Source organism: Lissotriton helveticus, chromosome 3_1, assembly GCF_964261635.1.
Source record: "Lissotriton helveticus chromosome 3_1, aLisHel1.1, whole genome shotgun sequence".
Classification (NCBI taxonomy): Eukaryota; Metazoa; Chordata; class Amphibia; order Caudata; family Salamandridae; genus Lissotriton; species Lissotriton helveticus.
Genome location: NC_136061.1, coordinates 925,284,449 through 925,300,886, shown reverse-complemented (window position 1 = coordinate 925,300,886; position 16,438 = coordinate 925,284,449). Strand labels below are relative to the sequence as shown.

Here is a 16,438-nt window from a genome sequence, read left to right as displayed (position 1 = left end):
CAGTGCCCTCTGAGATCAGGACATGGTCGGAAAGGTTGCCCTGATGCTGGGCCCACTGAAACTTCAGGTCCCACTGCAGAGCCCACATCCGCCACCGAGCGTGATGCAGCGGAAGGATGCAGGAGCCCATCAGCCCCAGAAGCCGCAGCGTCAACCTGACCGAGACCCGGGATAAAGGCCGAAAGAGTGGAATCCGAGCCTGAATATCCCGGACCCGCTGTTCAGGAGGATAAACCTGAAACTGCGCCGACTCGAGAACCGCTCCGATGAAGAGGAGCTTCTGAGAGGGGCACAGGTGTGACTTCGGCACATTGATGGAGAACCCCAGCTGATGCAGGAGGTCTGCCGTCGTCTGGAGGTGGCTGACGACTGTCTGGGGCATACCCGCCTTCAACAACCAGTCGTCGAGGTAGGGGAAGACTGAAACCCCTAACCTGCGCAGATGAGCTGCGACCACCGCCATCACCTTTGTGAACACCCGTGGGGCACTGGTAAGACCGAAGGGGAGCACGGTAAACTGAAAGTGCTCGTGGCCAACCGTGAACCGCAGGTAGCGCCGGTGGGCCGGCAGGACGGGGATGTGGAAATAAGCGTCCTGCAAGTCCAACGCTACCATCCAGTCTTCTGGGTCCAGGGCAGCTAAGACCTGAGCCAGTGTCAGCATTTTGAACTTTTCCTTCCGGAGGAAGCCGTTGACGTTCCGGAGGTCCAAGATAGGGCGTAGGCCCCCCCTTTACCCTTCTTGGGTACCAGAAAGTAGTGGGAGTAACAACCACACCCTACTTCTGGCCCAGGAACGCGCTCGATGGCCCCCTTGGCCAAGGGGGCCGTAACTTCCTCCTGCAGAAGTCGCAAATGATCCCCCGATACTCGGTGGCATTGCAGTGGCATGGCTGGAGGGGTCGTCTCGAAGGGGTGGGAGGAGCCCTTCGGGCGATTTGCAGCACCCACCTGTCCGAAGTGACAGTGTGCCAGTGGAGGAGGTGATCGCGAACCCTGCCCCCCACTGGCGACACATGGGCCTGAAAGCACAGACTAGGAGGGCTTTGAGGCGGATGCCGCGGGGGAAGGTGTGGACTGACCTCGCCCTTGTCCCCGACTGCCGCCACGGCGGTTTCCACGGCCGCCACCACGTTGGGTATTACCCTGCAGCGTGTGGCTGGCAGCACGTGTGGGTACACCCCTTCCGTGGCCACGATAGGAGTGAAAGGCAGCCGATTGCTGGCGCGGGCCGAGAGGCCCATGGACTTGGCCGTAGCCCTGGAGTCCTTAAAGCGCATGGTCTGCCTTGTCGCCAAAAAGGCGACGGCCATCAAACGGCATGTCCATGAGTGTATTCTGGACATCAGCCGAGAAGTTGGCGGATCTCAACCAGGCGTGGCGACGAATCGTCACCGCTCTGCCCAGTGAATCGGTGGTATCCAGTCCACACCGAATAGAATAACGTGCCGCATCTCGGCCTTCCACAAGGGCTTGTCCGAGTTTAGCCCGTACCTCCAGCGGGCATTCTGGCAGCACGTCCGCGACCGTATCCCACATGGAGTGGGTGTAGCGGCCCAAGAGGCATGCGGTGTTAGAAGACCGCAGTCCCAAACTTAGGGAGGAGAATACCTTCTTCCCGTATTGCTCATACCTCTTGGATTCCCTATCAGGCGGAGCCGACGGGAATGCGGTCTGGGAATTGGAGGCCTGGATCACCAGGCTCTCAGGGGTGGGGTGGGTGGACAGGAAACAAGGGTCGCCCGGGGCCGGGCCGTGGCGTCTGGCCACGTTCCTATCTACAGGCGAACCTGTAGCGTGCCGGGACCAAGTACCCAAAAGAAGGTCGGTCAAGGCCTCATTACACGGCAGCAGAGGCTCAGCCGAGCTTGACTGCGGTGTAAGGACCTCAGTGAGGAGGTTAGTCCTCACGGCCGCGACGGGGAGTTCAAGGCCCAAGGCCTTGGCCGCCCGCGTCAGCACCACACTATAGGCAGCCCCCTCCTCCGTAGCCACGGTAGGAGGGGAGACAAAGCCAGTGTCTGGTGATGTGTCCAGACCACTGGCATCCCCAAGTTCACCTGTCCAGTCCTCCTGGGACTGACACTCCCGTGTCAGAGGGTCCTCAGGCCCCTCCCAATCCCCCTCACCACCCATCTCCTGGTACCAAGGGGTGTCAAATGATGGGGCCGGCTCATGAAAGGTAAACTCTCTGAACGGCGTATGAAGCGGCGCCGGGGGTGACACCTGAGGGACCGGCGCCGGGGAGGTCGTGAGGTCCACCGGCGACGATCCGGATCCAGTGGGGCGCTGCGGCGCCGAGGCCGAAGCACTCGACGGCGTCGGGGCCAGAGCCCCCGACCCGCTAGGGCTCCCAGACGGGTCCGCTGGGCCCGAAGGCGCCACGGAGCCCGCCGGGGGAGTGAGGAACCTCATGGCCATGAGGAACCTCATGGCCATGAGGAACCGCTTGATCTCCTCCGGCGTCGCGCGCGGCCCAGGGACCGGAGGGTATGGGGCCGGACGCGGCGCCTGCGACGGAGCCGCGTGGGCGGTGTCACCTGAAACCCCGGCCGCGTCATGCGAGCGTCGGGGGGAGTCAGAAGAGCGATGACTTCTCTTCGACTTCTTGTGCTTACCTGACGACTTCGACCCAGAGGAGTGATGTCGACTCCCAGAGCTATGGTGGCTCCGCTCCCGCGACCGGTCCCTCGACCTCCATCCGGACCAGGACCTCCCTCGGCGCGGGCCGACTGCCGGAGTTCGAGTCGCTTGCGGGACCGCTCCCGCCTAGCTTTCGAAGTCAGGGCCCGGCAGTCGGAACAGGTCTTATCGTCGACGCCGAGACACCGACGGTGAGGGTCCGTGACCGACATCAGTCGGCCGCAATCCTCACAGTGCTTAAAACCTGGCATCCCTACGGGCACCGTTCGGAGTCGAAGACTCGAAAAAGAATGATCAAAAGAGATGAAAAAAGTTTAGTCAAAAAAGACTAAGGTACCACTTTTTCCGGATCTGCGTTGCTGGCGCGGAAAAAAGAAGAACTGACGACAGCACGCGGAGGCGGCGTCTAAGTACTCAGACGACGTCATCACGGCGCCGGACGATGACTGATGCGCAAGGGTACTGCTACGCAAAAATTTCCGGATCCAGTCTGACGCCTGGGGATATTCTAAGGTAAGGAATCTATCACTAACGTGTCTCTTTCAGATCCGATTGGCATCTCTGGCCACATGTCAGCCCCTAGTAAATGGTACCCTAGGTACCCAGGGCATTGTGACCAGAGAAGACCCCCAAGGGCTGCAGCACTTATTGTGCCACCCTTAGGGGCCCTGTACCTTGACACCAGCACACTGCCTGTGCAGGCCCAGTGTCTAGGTGCAGAACTAAGCAAAGAGTCGACATGGCACACATCCAGGGCTGGACTGGCCCTAGCGGGCACTCCTGGGCACTGTAAGGGCAGTGATGCCATTAAGGGTATATGGTGCTGGGAGGTTGTCGTTCCGAACTCCACAGCACCATAATGGCTACACTGAACACTGACAAGTTTGACATCAAACTTCTCAGCACATTAAACCCACACTGATGCCAGTGTGGGATTTATTGTAAAATGCACTACAGAGGGCATCTTAGAGATGCCCCCTGAAACCTAACCTACAATCCACGTCATGTCTAAGGCTGCCTAGGCTGCCACACCGCAGACATTTTGCTGGAGCCCTGGGTGGAAAGCTCCCTGCTCTCCTGGGTCTGCAACAATGCACATCCTGAGACGAGGTGCCAAGCCTCCTCCCCCAGGATGGGCAGGGAAAGCTTCAAAGGCATTCCACCTTTGTGAGCTTCTCCAGACCACTTGCTGTACTCAGCAACAGGCCCCCACCAGTTATGACCCCCACTTTGGCTGGAAGACTGGCGGGAAAACCTACGTCAGAAAGGGGGGGGTGCCAAACTGTGCCAACTCCACCCCTCAGGTGGGAGAGGCGAGGTGATGCACAACCCTGGGCTCCGGCCATCTTGAAGATGGGAAGCCCTGTCCAATCACAGCTAGGCTCCTGCCCCCCTCCACCCCCCACAGGAAAGTAGCAGGCTAGGGGGGTGTACCCACCCCAGGACAGGGACCCATTGGGCCCTGCCCTTACCCTACCTGTAACGCCCCTAGAATTAGTATTTAGGGGCACCCTGAACCTTTTTCCACAGATCCAGATTACAAACAAGAAAGAAGATCAAGGAAAACGAAGACCTGCTGTGCAGCAGCTAAAAAGAGGAAGACACCAACTGATTTGGCCCCAGCCCTACCAGCCTGTCGACCCTCAAACCTGCTCCTGTTAAATCCCGGCATCTCCAGTGGTCAGCAGCCTCAAAAACCCCAGAGAACCTGACTGCCTTGTGACTCTGACTACCTGGGTCTCCCACGAGCAGTGGTACTGATCAAAGCAAATAACAAGCCCTGGAATCAGCCCAGAACCGCGAACCCTGCACACTGACTGCACTCGGCTAGCCTGGCCTGTGCTGGAGTGAATCAAGACCCTGATGACGTCCCCCCTGCGATTCTGACTTGCAATCCAGTGCCCAAGGACACTCCTCGATGACCCAGACGACGCCTGCAGCCTCAGGACAAAGGACCCCTCCGACCGCGACCAGCAGGGGGTAAGATTTCCCGACCTCAAAAGACACCCCTGCACCCGGCGCCCCACAGCCCCCTGTGCCCAACTCCTGGGTGTCTACCTATCCTCCAAGATCCCAACTTACCCCTCGAAGTGTTGGTCGCTCCAGAAGATTCACCGTCCCCGAGCCTGCAGCCTTTGTTCCCTTTTCAAGATCCTCATTGAATAACATTGAGCGCCCGACTGCTCAAAAGCACTCTGCACCCCGCCGCCAGAGTGCCCCTGGGAGTACAACCTTTGTCCTATCCTACTTCCCCATTTGCCCTGAGCAAGTGACCAGGAGCCCAGCTCCCACAGCCGCATGGCCTGCTAGCCAGCAGCCACCAACCGAAGGCCTCCTGCCTCTCATTGGATAACATTGGGCCTAACTACCTCTGCACTCGGCCGCCCCTGTGCCGCTGAGGGTGTACCAACTGTACCTACCTGACCCTGGGGGACCCCTGAGTCTATGCCCGGAACCTTAACTTCACCAGTCAAGTACTCACCTGAAAACCGATGACTCACTTTCCTGCCATAGGATAACATTGACTGGTTTAACTCAAAATTTCTTCTAAGTGTGAAGCTTTGAAATGTTAAAATATTAATCTAAAATCAGCCGAATATCGAAATCCGAAGTACTCGCCTGTAATCAGGAGAGAAGCCAGTGCTGCATCTTTTAGCCCAGTACTGAACCGCAAAAGTAATCACAACCGTGGTTACTAGTAATCTAAATTTCGTCCATAGGAAACCATTGACTGTTTTTCTGTGAAATTTCTTTTGTCTACTTTCGAAAGTTACAAATATTCCTTTAAAATCGTACCAACTACAAGAACGTAATTACTTACCTGTCTTAGGTAGAGACCCCAGTGCTGAACCTAGGAGTCCAGTACTGGATTACAAAAGTAACGAGAACCTACTTTACCTGTGCTTTGAATTTCCTTCCATTGGATAACATTGCTGGTTTGGCACAAAAAAGTTTCTAAGTGTCAACTTTTAAAATACCTTTATATTCTTTTGAAATCATTGCAATAACTAAAACGTTTTTACTAAACTGTTTTCAGCTCAGACCCCAGGACTGAATCTAGGGTCCAGTTATGAAGTTACAAAAGTAATCTATAAAGTAATCAACTGCATTTATGTAGATAACCCCATTGAGCTCAATGTTAAATTGTGTTTAAAATTGTGTTGCCTACTGCCATCATTGTACCTATTGTGCTTACAAAGTTTATTGCCCCTTTGCAAAGTAATTACATGAGAGTACTCGTATCGACAAAAGTATATTTTGATACCCGTTAGTTCTAAAAAATAAACTATATCTTTGGATATAAAAGCAATTGGCCGAGAGTTCAGTTCTTGAGTGTGTGAAACCTTTTGCTGACTGAGTGTGTGCAACAAATGCTTTACACTTTCCTCTGGTACTGCCTTACTGCTCGACCAAGCTACCACTTTAGAGAGTAAGGTCAGACCTGACTTTAACCTCTGTTATACCTCTGGGGATTGTGGACTCTAAACACACTGTACCTTACTTTGGCCCAGTACATATAGAGCCACTTTCTCACAGTATTCATTTCTCGGTTTCATACCAGATCTGACAGATGTATGTCGCTTTTTTTTTAAATTATTCTATGATTTTCTTTTTTTGACTGCAAATCTTTCACGTACAATGAAGGCAATTAAAATGTTTGCACAAGAGATGTTTGAAATGAGAAATCAAAAGTATAGGACAAGAAGCAACATATACTAGTTCACATTTAAAGACTTTTTACAAGTTTTGGTTTACAGAAAGAGATTATCGCTAAAGTAGAAGATTTTATTTTTAATTAGAGACAAACCTTTTAGGCACAGGAGACTGCCACCTCTTTGCCATTTGCTGCATTCTGCAAATAAAGGAAGAAAAGGGGAAACAAATGCAAGTTAGAAACATGAAAAAGCTACATACCATTGAAAATGTTCTTATGGATAATATGCACCCTTTGCAGGGTCTGTCTTTATGAAATATCTCAGCCACCATGGAAATCAAGCATTTCGTACACACCTCAGTGTTGCTTACGTGCTAGCTATTCCACGGACATTATGACACATCGCAGTTCAGTTTTCCCCATTGTAGCATCCCCATTAAATCTAATATAGTCAACTCATTGCATTAGCTGGGTATCTGGAAAAATGTTAGTGCATCATAACGCTCGAGAAGCAGTAAGTAAAGCGAATGCAAAACCCACTCAAATAAGTATGAGGGATTACACCATTGTTTAACAAAAAAAATGCTTCTTCAGAATAAAAAGTACACATTAAAATCTGCCACTTGAAAAAGTATTTTGTTAAACTGTTGCACAAGTTTCTACGAGGCATGTTTTAATAAATGTGCTTGATGCATGACAATATTTATAACGGAACTCGGAACAAATCTGGGTAAAACCAAAATGTGCAACATAAAATAAGTCAATGGCCCAATTCTTAAAGAAAGGCACAAAAAGCCACCCACATATATTTGTCCTTGCCTTGGTGCAGATGTAAGACGTTCAAAAATTCGCAAACATTTAGTGAAGTATGGCTAGAAACTGCACTTAGAGCAAACGTTTGTGAATTCCATTTTTGAAAGAGAAAATATACATAGTTACAGGGTTCCAATCTGGCAGGTCGACTTAACCTTTCAACCTTCGGAAGCCGATAGAATGCATACAAACTAGTTGTTTAACAAACGTCTGCTTCAGTGCTAAGAGACCCAAGGGGGGGGGGAATACAGTTTAAAAATAAGCATGTTATGGTTGGGTGTATTTGCTCATGCAACAATCTGCTGAGTTATTGCAAATGTAATGTTTTACATCCCCTATTTTCCACTACCCAGGAAAACGTTCTATCCTGCCCTTCTCATGAGTAAGCGTTCAACCTTTTCTAATGTGGGAAGAAATTGTGGAGGAGTAGGTAAATACCCTTCAACATGCACATTAGTGGGTGTTCAAAGACTCACAAAGCATCCAAACTGTAGAACTACCGCTTTAGTCCTTCACATTCTTCAGTCCTTGTATGTGGATTTGCAAAAAAATGGGAAAATCAGAGCCTTGCTAGATTCTGAAGCCTGATAGAATATGCGCATAATCAGAGAGGCTACCCCTCATATAATTAGAACACTACCTTAATTTGTCACCTCACTGCATGGCAGCAAACGTGATGAGTGGATTTTTATTCACAGGGCAAGTAGATTTCTTAAGCATCACGTCCCTTGGGCAGATAGATATTTTATGACATTTCACACACCTGCCTCGCAGAATATGCGACGGTACAATATAAAAAGTGTCATTTTAAGTAAGGCAGACCTACTGACTTTGTCAATGGGTCAGAACACCAAAATATATTTTTTTAAGTGGGCCTATTGGCTTTATGAAGGGATTAGCATATTAGCATGTATAAAGCACACCTATTGTACTGTCAAAAACAAAATCGCTTATAATGATACTCAAAAGTATGTTTCATTAATTCACACAATGCAACATTTATTAAAAGTGAATGCCATAAAAAAAAAATGTTTAAATCAATACGTCAGAGCTTTTTTTGCAAAAAATTTCAAGCTACAAAGTGCAGACATAGAAACAACCCTAAGGGGTTTAGCACTCCCGCTGAAGCGCACAGGTCTTACAAAATATGGTAGGCTGTCCTGGGTGCATTGATTTATTAATGACTAAGGAATCTTACTGTTTTTTTTATGTTGCTTGGGGGAGGGGGGACTGCTGCACTCCATACAGCCCCCCCCCCCCCAAACATATCAAAAAGGTTTTGCCCCTGCCCCTTCTAGGAATACCTCCAAGCTCCAAAAATTATATTTAAAACGCCCTTGCAGGGCATTATGGGGTGCATCTGGCAAGGAGTAGTGAATAATAAATGAGCAACACCTGCTGCTCATTTATTATTCATTTAAAAAATAAATATATTGTTTGGGTGTCCTGGTACCCACATGTTTAATTTTTGCTGGAGGAGGCCCAGGGCCCCTAACTAACTCCTTGAAAGCGACCCAATAGCTGCGCAGAAGCCAGCAACTCTTATTTATATTTTTGAATTTTTTAAACTGGGAACCCCAGGTGTCTTGCAGGGGCACCCGCAATCTATCTTCCAATGTGGACTACAGGGGAGCTTCAAGACCCCGCGGCCACAGTTAGCTCCCCAGCCGGCATCATACTGTGTGTTGCTGTGAGCCAGCACCATTCCTTTGATGCCATCCGGGCTAGAGCAGCATTTGTTTTCTGTCCGCGAGAGGGCAGGCAGGGCATGCCCACACTCTCCTGGGCAGAAAACAGTAGTGTCTCTGGGGAAGGAGTCCCCAGGTCCAATCATCCATTTGGGGAGAGTGGGTGGCGCCCCTTCCGCTTTGTATATTACCAGCCCCAAGGCCTATGAAAGAAAGGGAGGGAGGGAGTGAGAAGGCATGCCTCCTCTTTTGTAAATTACAGTCCCTGGAGATAGAGTCAGTATAAGGCTTAGGGAGGGGGATGCACGCCCCCTCTCCAGTTAGTATTACCGTACCATCCCACGGATTTGGTCCTGGGGCCCAGTCAAGGCTCGTGAAGGGGGTGAAGCATGCCCCTTTCCTTATTAATTAATATGTGCCACCCCAGGCCCTTGCCCACCCCACTACCCTCTCCCCTTTTTTTGTAAGCTAGGAGTCCACAATTTTGATCTGCAAATGTGTGGGAAAATAAATGTTTGCACCAGAGGGAAGAGTCCCTTCAAGCCCCTAGGACCACTCCCCTACCAACCAGGATGTGTGGGATATGTCCCCCATATCTTATGTTTTGCGTTTTCACAGAACAGGTGGCGGAGTCTGCTCGTCCTAAGATGGCTGCCCCCACAATGTTGTTTATTTGGTGGCTGCCAACCAAATCTCGACTTGAAATTGGTAAGCTCCACTTATTATCCGCAGCATAAAAAACTCTATATATTTTTTAGCTGTCATTTCGTGAAAACTAATGAATGGAATTGCATCAAATCACGAAAAGCACATTTTCTGGTGTTATTCTGTTTGGGTTGTTGCGGGTCTAATTCCCCCCACCCCCAAATATTTTGTTGGCCCTCAATTGATGGATCACCACGAACCTTTACAGGAAAGAGCTGAGTGAGGTGGAGGAGGCTATTTCTGGAACGTTTTGCACAGATTTTTCAGATGGCACCGATGTTATAAGTAACCCAAAAATTATTTTCCTATGGAAGTATGGTCCTAACTAGAACTACTAAAGATATTGCAAGTATAAGATAACTTCCATGACTATATAGAGGAATGTAACCAAAGGTTGAGTTCCTTTATAAGGGTATTGAACTGTGAGATGACTTGCAATATCCTTATGTATGCCAGGGGATACTGTATCCCATATATTGCATGGTCACACCATCACCTTTCTCACAAACCAATAAAAACCTTGGTGCCTAGCTCTTTTATGTGAAAGAACGAGCATGTTTGCAAACGAAGAATACAAATAAAACCTCTAGTGCAAAATTAAATGTATTAAAACACTGTTAGATATTTGAAAGTTCAATACAAGCAAGTTTTAAAAAATTCTGCAGTTTTTATACAGGGATTACAGAAGCCCAAGTGTATGTATGTATATATATATATATATATTCACTGAAAAAACCATAGGTTATAGACCATATATAGTTAGGAATTAGCATTTACAAAACCTTGAAAATTCACTGAAAAAACCATAGGTTATAGACCATATATAGTTAGGAATTAGCATTTAGAAAACCTTATTTTACTCACACAAAACCATTGAAATTCCATATATAGTTAGTTGCACTAACTATATATCGCGCACCCGCAATCCACTGCTGATGATGTCACATATTACATCATTCATGACATGGTCAGTGACATCACTGATGACATCACTGATGACATCTCAAATGACATCACTGATGACATCATCTAGTGTCTGTGTGTTTTTGTAAAGTTTAAATACGTTTTACATATTGAAGAATGACTGGATGTATGGAAGACTGAGTGTGTGTGTGGCTGGCTGGGAGGTGTGTGACTGTGCATATCAATGTGTACTTGTATCAGTGATTGTATAAGAGAGTAAGTATGTGTTAGTATATGTGTGAAAAGTATGGTGTTCTGTGTTTAACTATAGATGAGGAAATCGAAGTGTGATTGATTCTTCACAGGAATGACTAGGTGTATGAGTGCATATGATAGTGTTCTAATAACTGACTGTATGTATGAGTAATTGTATGGGTGAATGAGTGAATGTGTGTGTAGACGTACGAATCAGTGAGTGCGTATGTAGTAACTGGTATTGGTGTGTCATGATGTCATCAGTGATGTCATTTGAGATGTCATCAGTGATGTCATTTCAGATGTCATTAGTGATGTCATCAGTGATGTCACTGAAGTATGGTGTTCTGTGTTTAACTGTATAGATGAAGAAATGGAAGTGTGATTGATTCTTTTCAGGACTGACTTGGTGTGTGAGTAACTCCATGGATGAGTGGCAGTGTGTGACTGTCTACATAGGTGTATGAGTGCATATGATAGTGTTGTAATAATAAGTGACTGTATGTATGAGTTATTGTATGGGTGAATGAGTGAATGTGTGTGTAGACGTAGGAATCAGTGAGTGCGTATGTAGTAACTGGTATTGGTGTGTCATGATGTCATCAGTGATGTCATTTGAGATGTCATTTGAGATGTCATCAGTGATGTCATCAGTGATGTCATTTGAGATGTCATCAGTGATGTCATCAGTGATGTCATCAGTGATGTCACTGACCATGTCATGAATGATGTAATATGTGACATCATCAGCAGTGGATTGCGGGTGCGCGATATATAGTTAGTGCAACTAACTATATATGGAATTTCAATGGTTTTGTGTGAGTAAAATAAGGTTTTCTAAATGCTAATTCCTAACTATATATGGTCTATAACCTATGGTTTTTTCAGTGAATTTTCAAGGTTTTGTAAATGCTAATTCCTAACTATATATGGTCTATAACCTATGGTTTTTTCAGTGAATTTCATTGGTTTTTTAACAGCTAATATCTGTAGCTGTAAAATGTATTCTTCTTTAAATCCAAAAATATATTTTATATGTTTATGAATAATTTTTTTTTTAAATATTTTTTTTTCTTCGTTCCCGCTTCGCGAATCGGGAAGCTTCCCGTTAGCTGACCTTGATGCCGCGAAATAGACCGCGAGCCGGTAAACGTTTCTTTACCGCAAGTGCCGCGTTAGAAAACAACATCGTGACGCCTCCCGTCCGCATGACGTTTCACGTTGTCGCGTGATACGTCATATGACGTGCTACGTTAGCGAACTGGTACGCGAAGCGAGTCGCAAAGCGCAGGTTTCTGGAAGCAAACCGGGAGGCCCTGCAAAGCGCTTAACGTAAACACAGCAAGTCATGTGACTTGGTAATAACACTTTTCATTGGTTCATTTCACTTTTGGTTTCCTAATGATGTAAGACTAGGTCATATAATCTAAAATGAACACTTTTGATTGGTTGAGAACTCTTGTTTTTCCCAAATGATGAAAATCCCTCCTTCTTTCCTCACTCTGACTTTCATCATTGTGAGAGAAAGACCCTTTGTGATCACTGAGCAATGGCTTCTTTAGTAGCTTCAGCTGGTGCTTCCCCACCACCTCCACCACATCCAAGGAAGAGTGGACCACCTGCTCAAGTTATAATTCAGCAAGAAGAGGAAGAAGAGGAAGACGAGGAAGAGCAGGAAGAGAGGCAGTTTTTGCCTGAGGAACCCAGGACGTCTCACCGGAAAGAAAACTTCATTTGGCAATTTTTTAAAATTCCCAAAGGTCAGAAAAAAGTAAATGCAAGATACGTAACTTGCCTCTTATGTCAAGATAGACTGTCCAAAGGAACCGACAAAAAATACAGTTTCGGAAACTACACAATGCATCGCCATATGACTAGGTGGCATCCTAACAACTACAGTGCTGCACAGTTTCGGAACGACCTAGATAATCTCCCTATTATGGCCAGAAGATCTGTTGTACCGGAAGTAACGGGACCAGAGGGCAGGGAGATGGTGCCAAATATACAAATAAGATTTGGTGAAGTAAAACACATCGGCGTATTTTGCGATGGATTCATTTGCTACGGAGAAAGAAGCATCACTCTGATCAACAGAGCTATTGACTATCATATGCAAGTTTGTACGAAACGCCCAAAATAATAAATACTTTTTTTTTGTTTTGTTGCTCCTGTTGAGCCCTTTACAATTAATCGTTTTCATTGCCCCCTCCAAGAAAAACCCCAAAAAATATAAAACTGTTCAGAAAAATTCAAAAAAAGTAAAAAAATGTTCTGAAAAATAATAAAAAAAATATAAAACAACAAAAACAATAAAAAAAAAGTTCTTTTCAGAACTACCTCCCCGTTATTAAAAAATTGGTACAATATTTGGAACTGTGCCAACCTCTATTTCTCTTAGTTCGCTTCCCAGTTCGCTCGCCGGTACGCGAACCGGAAGCGAACCAAAAACAGTAAGTGTAAGGGAAGGAAACAGACACTTATGTTAAAAGAAAGACAGCTATAGGGGAGTAAACTAGAGATACTATTACCCGTAATCCACTGCTGATGATGTCACATATTACATCATTCATGACATGCTCAGTGACATCATCAGCAGAGGATTGCGGGTTTTTTGGCAACGTGCCTTATCCACGGTTTAATAACGCTGCCTTTTGCTTTATATAAGTTTTCAAATTGTATGAAATATATACCAATAGGTCGTTATGAACCTTTAGGTAGTGCTTTTCTTCATGAGGTCTGGTCGCTTCCATACACATACAGATGTTTCAAAGATGATCAAGAAGTTTATCTGAATGGAGAGGAATGCACTGAGACGCCAGATCATTCACTAATGTGTAGGCACATACAGTTACACGGTTCATGCAACAAACACCGACCAAATATGGCTTGCGTGTTGCAAGGCACGCCAGTTCCTGCTATCATCCCCACGTTCAAGTTGTTGGAAAATGGTAGTTATTTGATGCTCAATAATGAAGATTGTTCTGAGTTAATTAAAAGTATTCCTTTTATCGTAACAGTAAGTGAACAGGTTATTTGCTGCAGAAATGTTCTATTTCCTCCCACACATGAACATAGGGAGTTTTCAATCTGGCCACAAATACCAACCTTGGGAGAGATTTCAACGGCATGGCAAGAATAAGAGCTCTTTTGTCTCAGAGAGAGGTGGCCTTGAGTTCGGCCCGTGAAACTTTCGTGCTTCACATAGCGAACACCCGTACAGAGGTGCAGACCCTTTTAAATACTGATTCGCCTTTGCATTTCAGCGACATGGTTCGGACTATCTTTAACGCATCCTCCACAAAGGGCCTGGCGCACTTTTTTAAAGTTGTTACCAGTGGTCTCGTGACTTCATTTGAGAAAATCTTTGGAGTCATCCCTGCTTTCTTTCATTCTATTTTCTCCACTCTGCTTCGTGGATTGGCATTTTTACTTGCATTACCAGCGGACGCTCTTGTGCTTTTTTACATTTTTAAATATGGATGTCCCTCCTATGCAACCTCCCACCCTGCAGCTGCTGACACTGTTCCGCAATCGCATGCTAGAATATTATGGCACAATGCCGTTGGCGATATTAAGCACGGCATATGGATTATCTTTTCGATTCTCCTACTTCACCTGTGTCCAGCCTGTATTTCACTGCCTGACCTGTGATTTCGATTGGGCCATTGATTTGTGTCTCTGCGGACCGGTTTCTCCTGACGTCGACTTTAATCAGCTGATGACTCCTATCATTACTCACGAGTTGGTTTGTCCTGGCGAAAGGATTATGGCTGTGGCATTGATGCATGGACTAATTGGTCCCTGGAATTTATTGGCGGCAGCACAGTCTTTCTTGGAACAGAGCTTTCTTGAAAACCCACCGAGCTGTCCTCTGATGGTGATAGAGGATCCGGTGCTGGGAGAGCACGTATGTTCTTTTCCGCTTTTAAATTGGATGGCTGAACTGTTTTCGGATGAAGACGGTGACTTCCTATTGGAGGCTGTTGCAGCTTATTTTGCATACACAGTTATGTCATAGACCTTTTTCATGTTTGATATGCTGAGTACTAGCATTTCATTGACAATTCATTGACTTATTTGTCAAGTTTTTATTATTTACCTTGCCTATTGGCTTAAGACTCGATAAAGTACTTGGCTGTTTTATTTTTCTTTAGCATTAAATTTTCCTAGTTTTTAATGCTTTACCTTGCGGACCGTCCACATGTAAACTTGCAATCTGCTCTCATGAGATGGCACTTCTATTATCTTATTCAGTTCGTTTCCGGATCATGGGGAGGTGTCATCTAGGTCCTGGATATCTTTACACCGTGTTAAGTTAGCATGGGCTCATTACCGGTTTAAACGCCATTTTTCCTTTTTTGCAACTTCTGCACACGACACTTAGTTGTTGCTTTAGCTTTCCACCTAGTAGTTCATCGTGGTTTACATGAGAATAATATGTTATTGCTCTACTATCTGCTTTGCTTGTTAAACTATATCTGTACAGCGAGTGCTAAAGTTTCAAGAACAACACGATACAGAATTGTTATGAGGTCTGATCTCCACGACTTCATACTCATAACATAAGTGCAACTTCTGCCAATTCTGGGCATGAGGCGGGTTTTATATTGCTTTGCCGAACACACATACACAACAGTTGATGCGGTTCACATGAAGAGAGAGCTGGTGTATGCTGATGTGATTCCTTCAAATCTAAGACACTAAAGTATGGGCACGCCCTAAACCAACACAAAGAGACCTTCTTAGCAAATAATATAATATGTGTATTAGGGAGGGTGAGATATAAGCAGCCGCGGGCCGTGGAGGGAGTTACGGTGAGGCAGGGAGGCGGGGAGGGGGAGAAGCAGGGTGGAGCCCTCTCTACCCTGCCCCTCCCCCTCCCCGCCTCCCTGCCCCACCGTAACTCCCTCCACGGCCCGCGGCTGCTTATAAGTGTTGCTAACTCTTATTCATTTACAGCATGTTAACATACTGTCACCATTCGCTTTTTATGTACTAGTAACTATGCTGGTAATTTTGCTACTGATAATATGTGTACTTGTATTCTCCACCCTGCTTCTCCCCCTCCCCGCCTCCCTGCCTCACCGTAACTCCCTCCACGGCCCGCGGCTGCTTATAAGTGTTGCTAACTCTTATTCATTTATAGCATGTTAACATACTATCACCATTCGCTTTTTATGTACTAGTAACTATGCTGGTAATTTTGCTACTGATAATATGTGTACTTGTATTATCTAAGATACTACGCCTGAGAAGACGGCATTAGTAAATAAACATTTCAAATACACATGTGTTCTTCTTAACTCCATGTTCTGGTTTCTAAGAAATATATAACGACCGACTGTTCATGAGTTCCACGTATCCTGAGGTACTATAAGTTCATATTCTGGATTGTCTAAACATTGAGAGTTTGTTATATCCAATGTGACACTGTACCTAGCTTGCTAAGGAGTTTTTGATTACTAACGTGAGTTTTGGGACACCCTAATTCGCCGAGGTTCCAATCCTCTGTCCACAGTTCTGTGTGAGAACAGAAACCCTGCGACAGGGGCACCCCCGACCCTTGCTGGAGCTTCATCACACTTGCGATACAACTCCAGCAATGCGCCACCTTTACGGCACAGATACATCACGCATCTGTGCTGTTTTTGCCCCATGATGCGCCGCATTGTAAATGCAGCACACCATAGGTGACGGAACAGCGGCACAGAATGACTAACACATCCCTGGTGATGCGCCAGTCATCATAAATGTATCCCTATGCTTCTTATCTTGT

At 46.3% G+C, this 16,438-nt stretch overlaps 1 protein-coding gene across 3 annotated transcripts in view; it reads right to left on the bottom strand.

Moving 5' to 3' along the window:
- SRRM1 (serine and arginine repetitive matrix 1) overlaps nucleotides 1–16,438 on the bottom strand; it is an 836,097-nt gene that overhangs the window by 225,542 nt on the left and 594,117 nt on the right. For all 3 annotated transcript variants that reach the window (XM_078681268.1, XM_078681269.1, XM_078681270.1), the window contains one exon: nucleotides 6,452–6,496. In XM_078681268.1, the coding sequence (XP_078537394.1) occupies nucleotides 6,452–6,496 (45 nt within the window). The remainder of the gene's footprint in view (nucleotides 1–6,451; nucleotides 6,497–16,438) is intronic.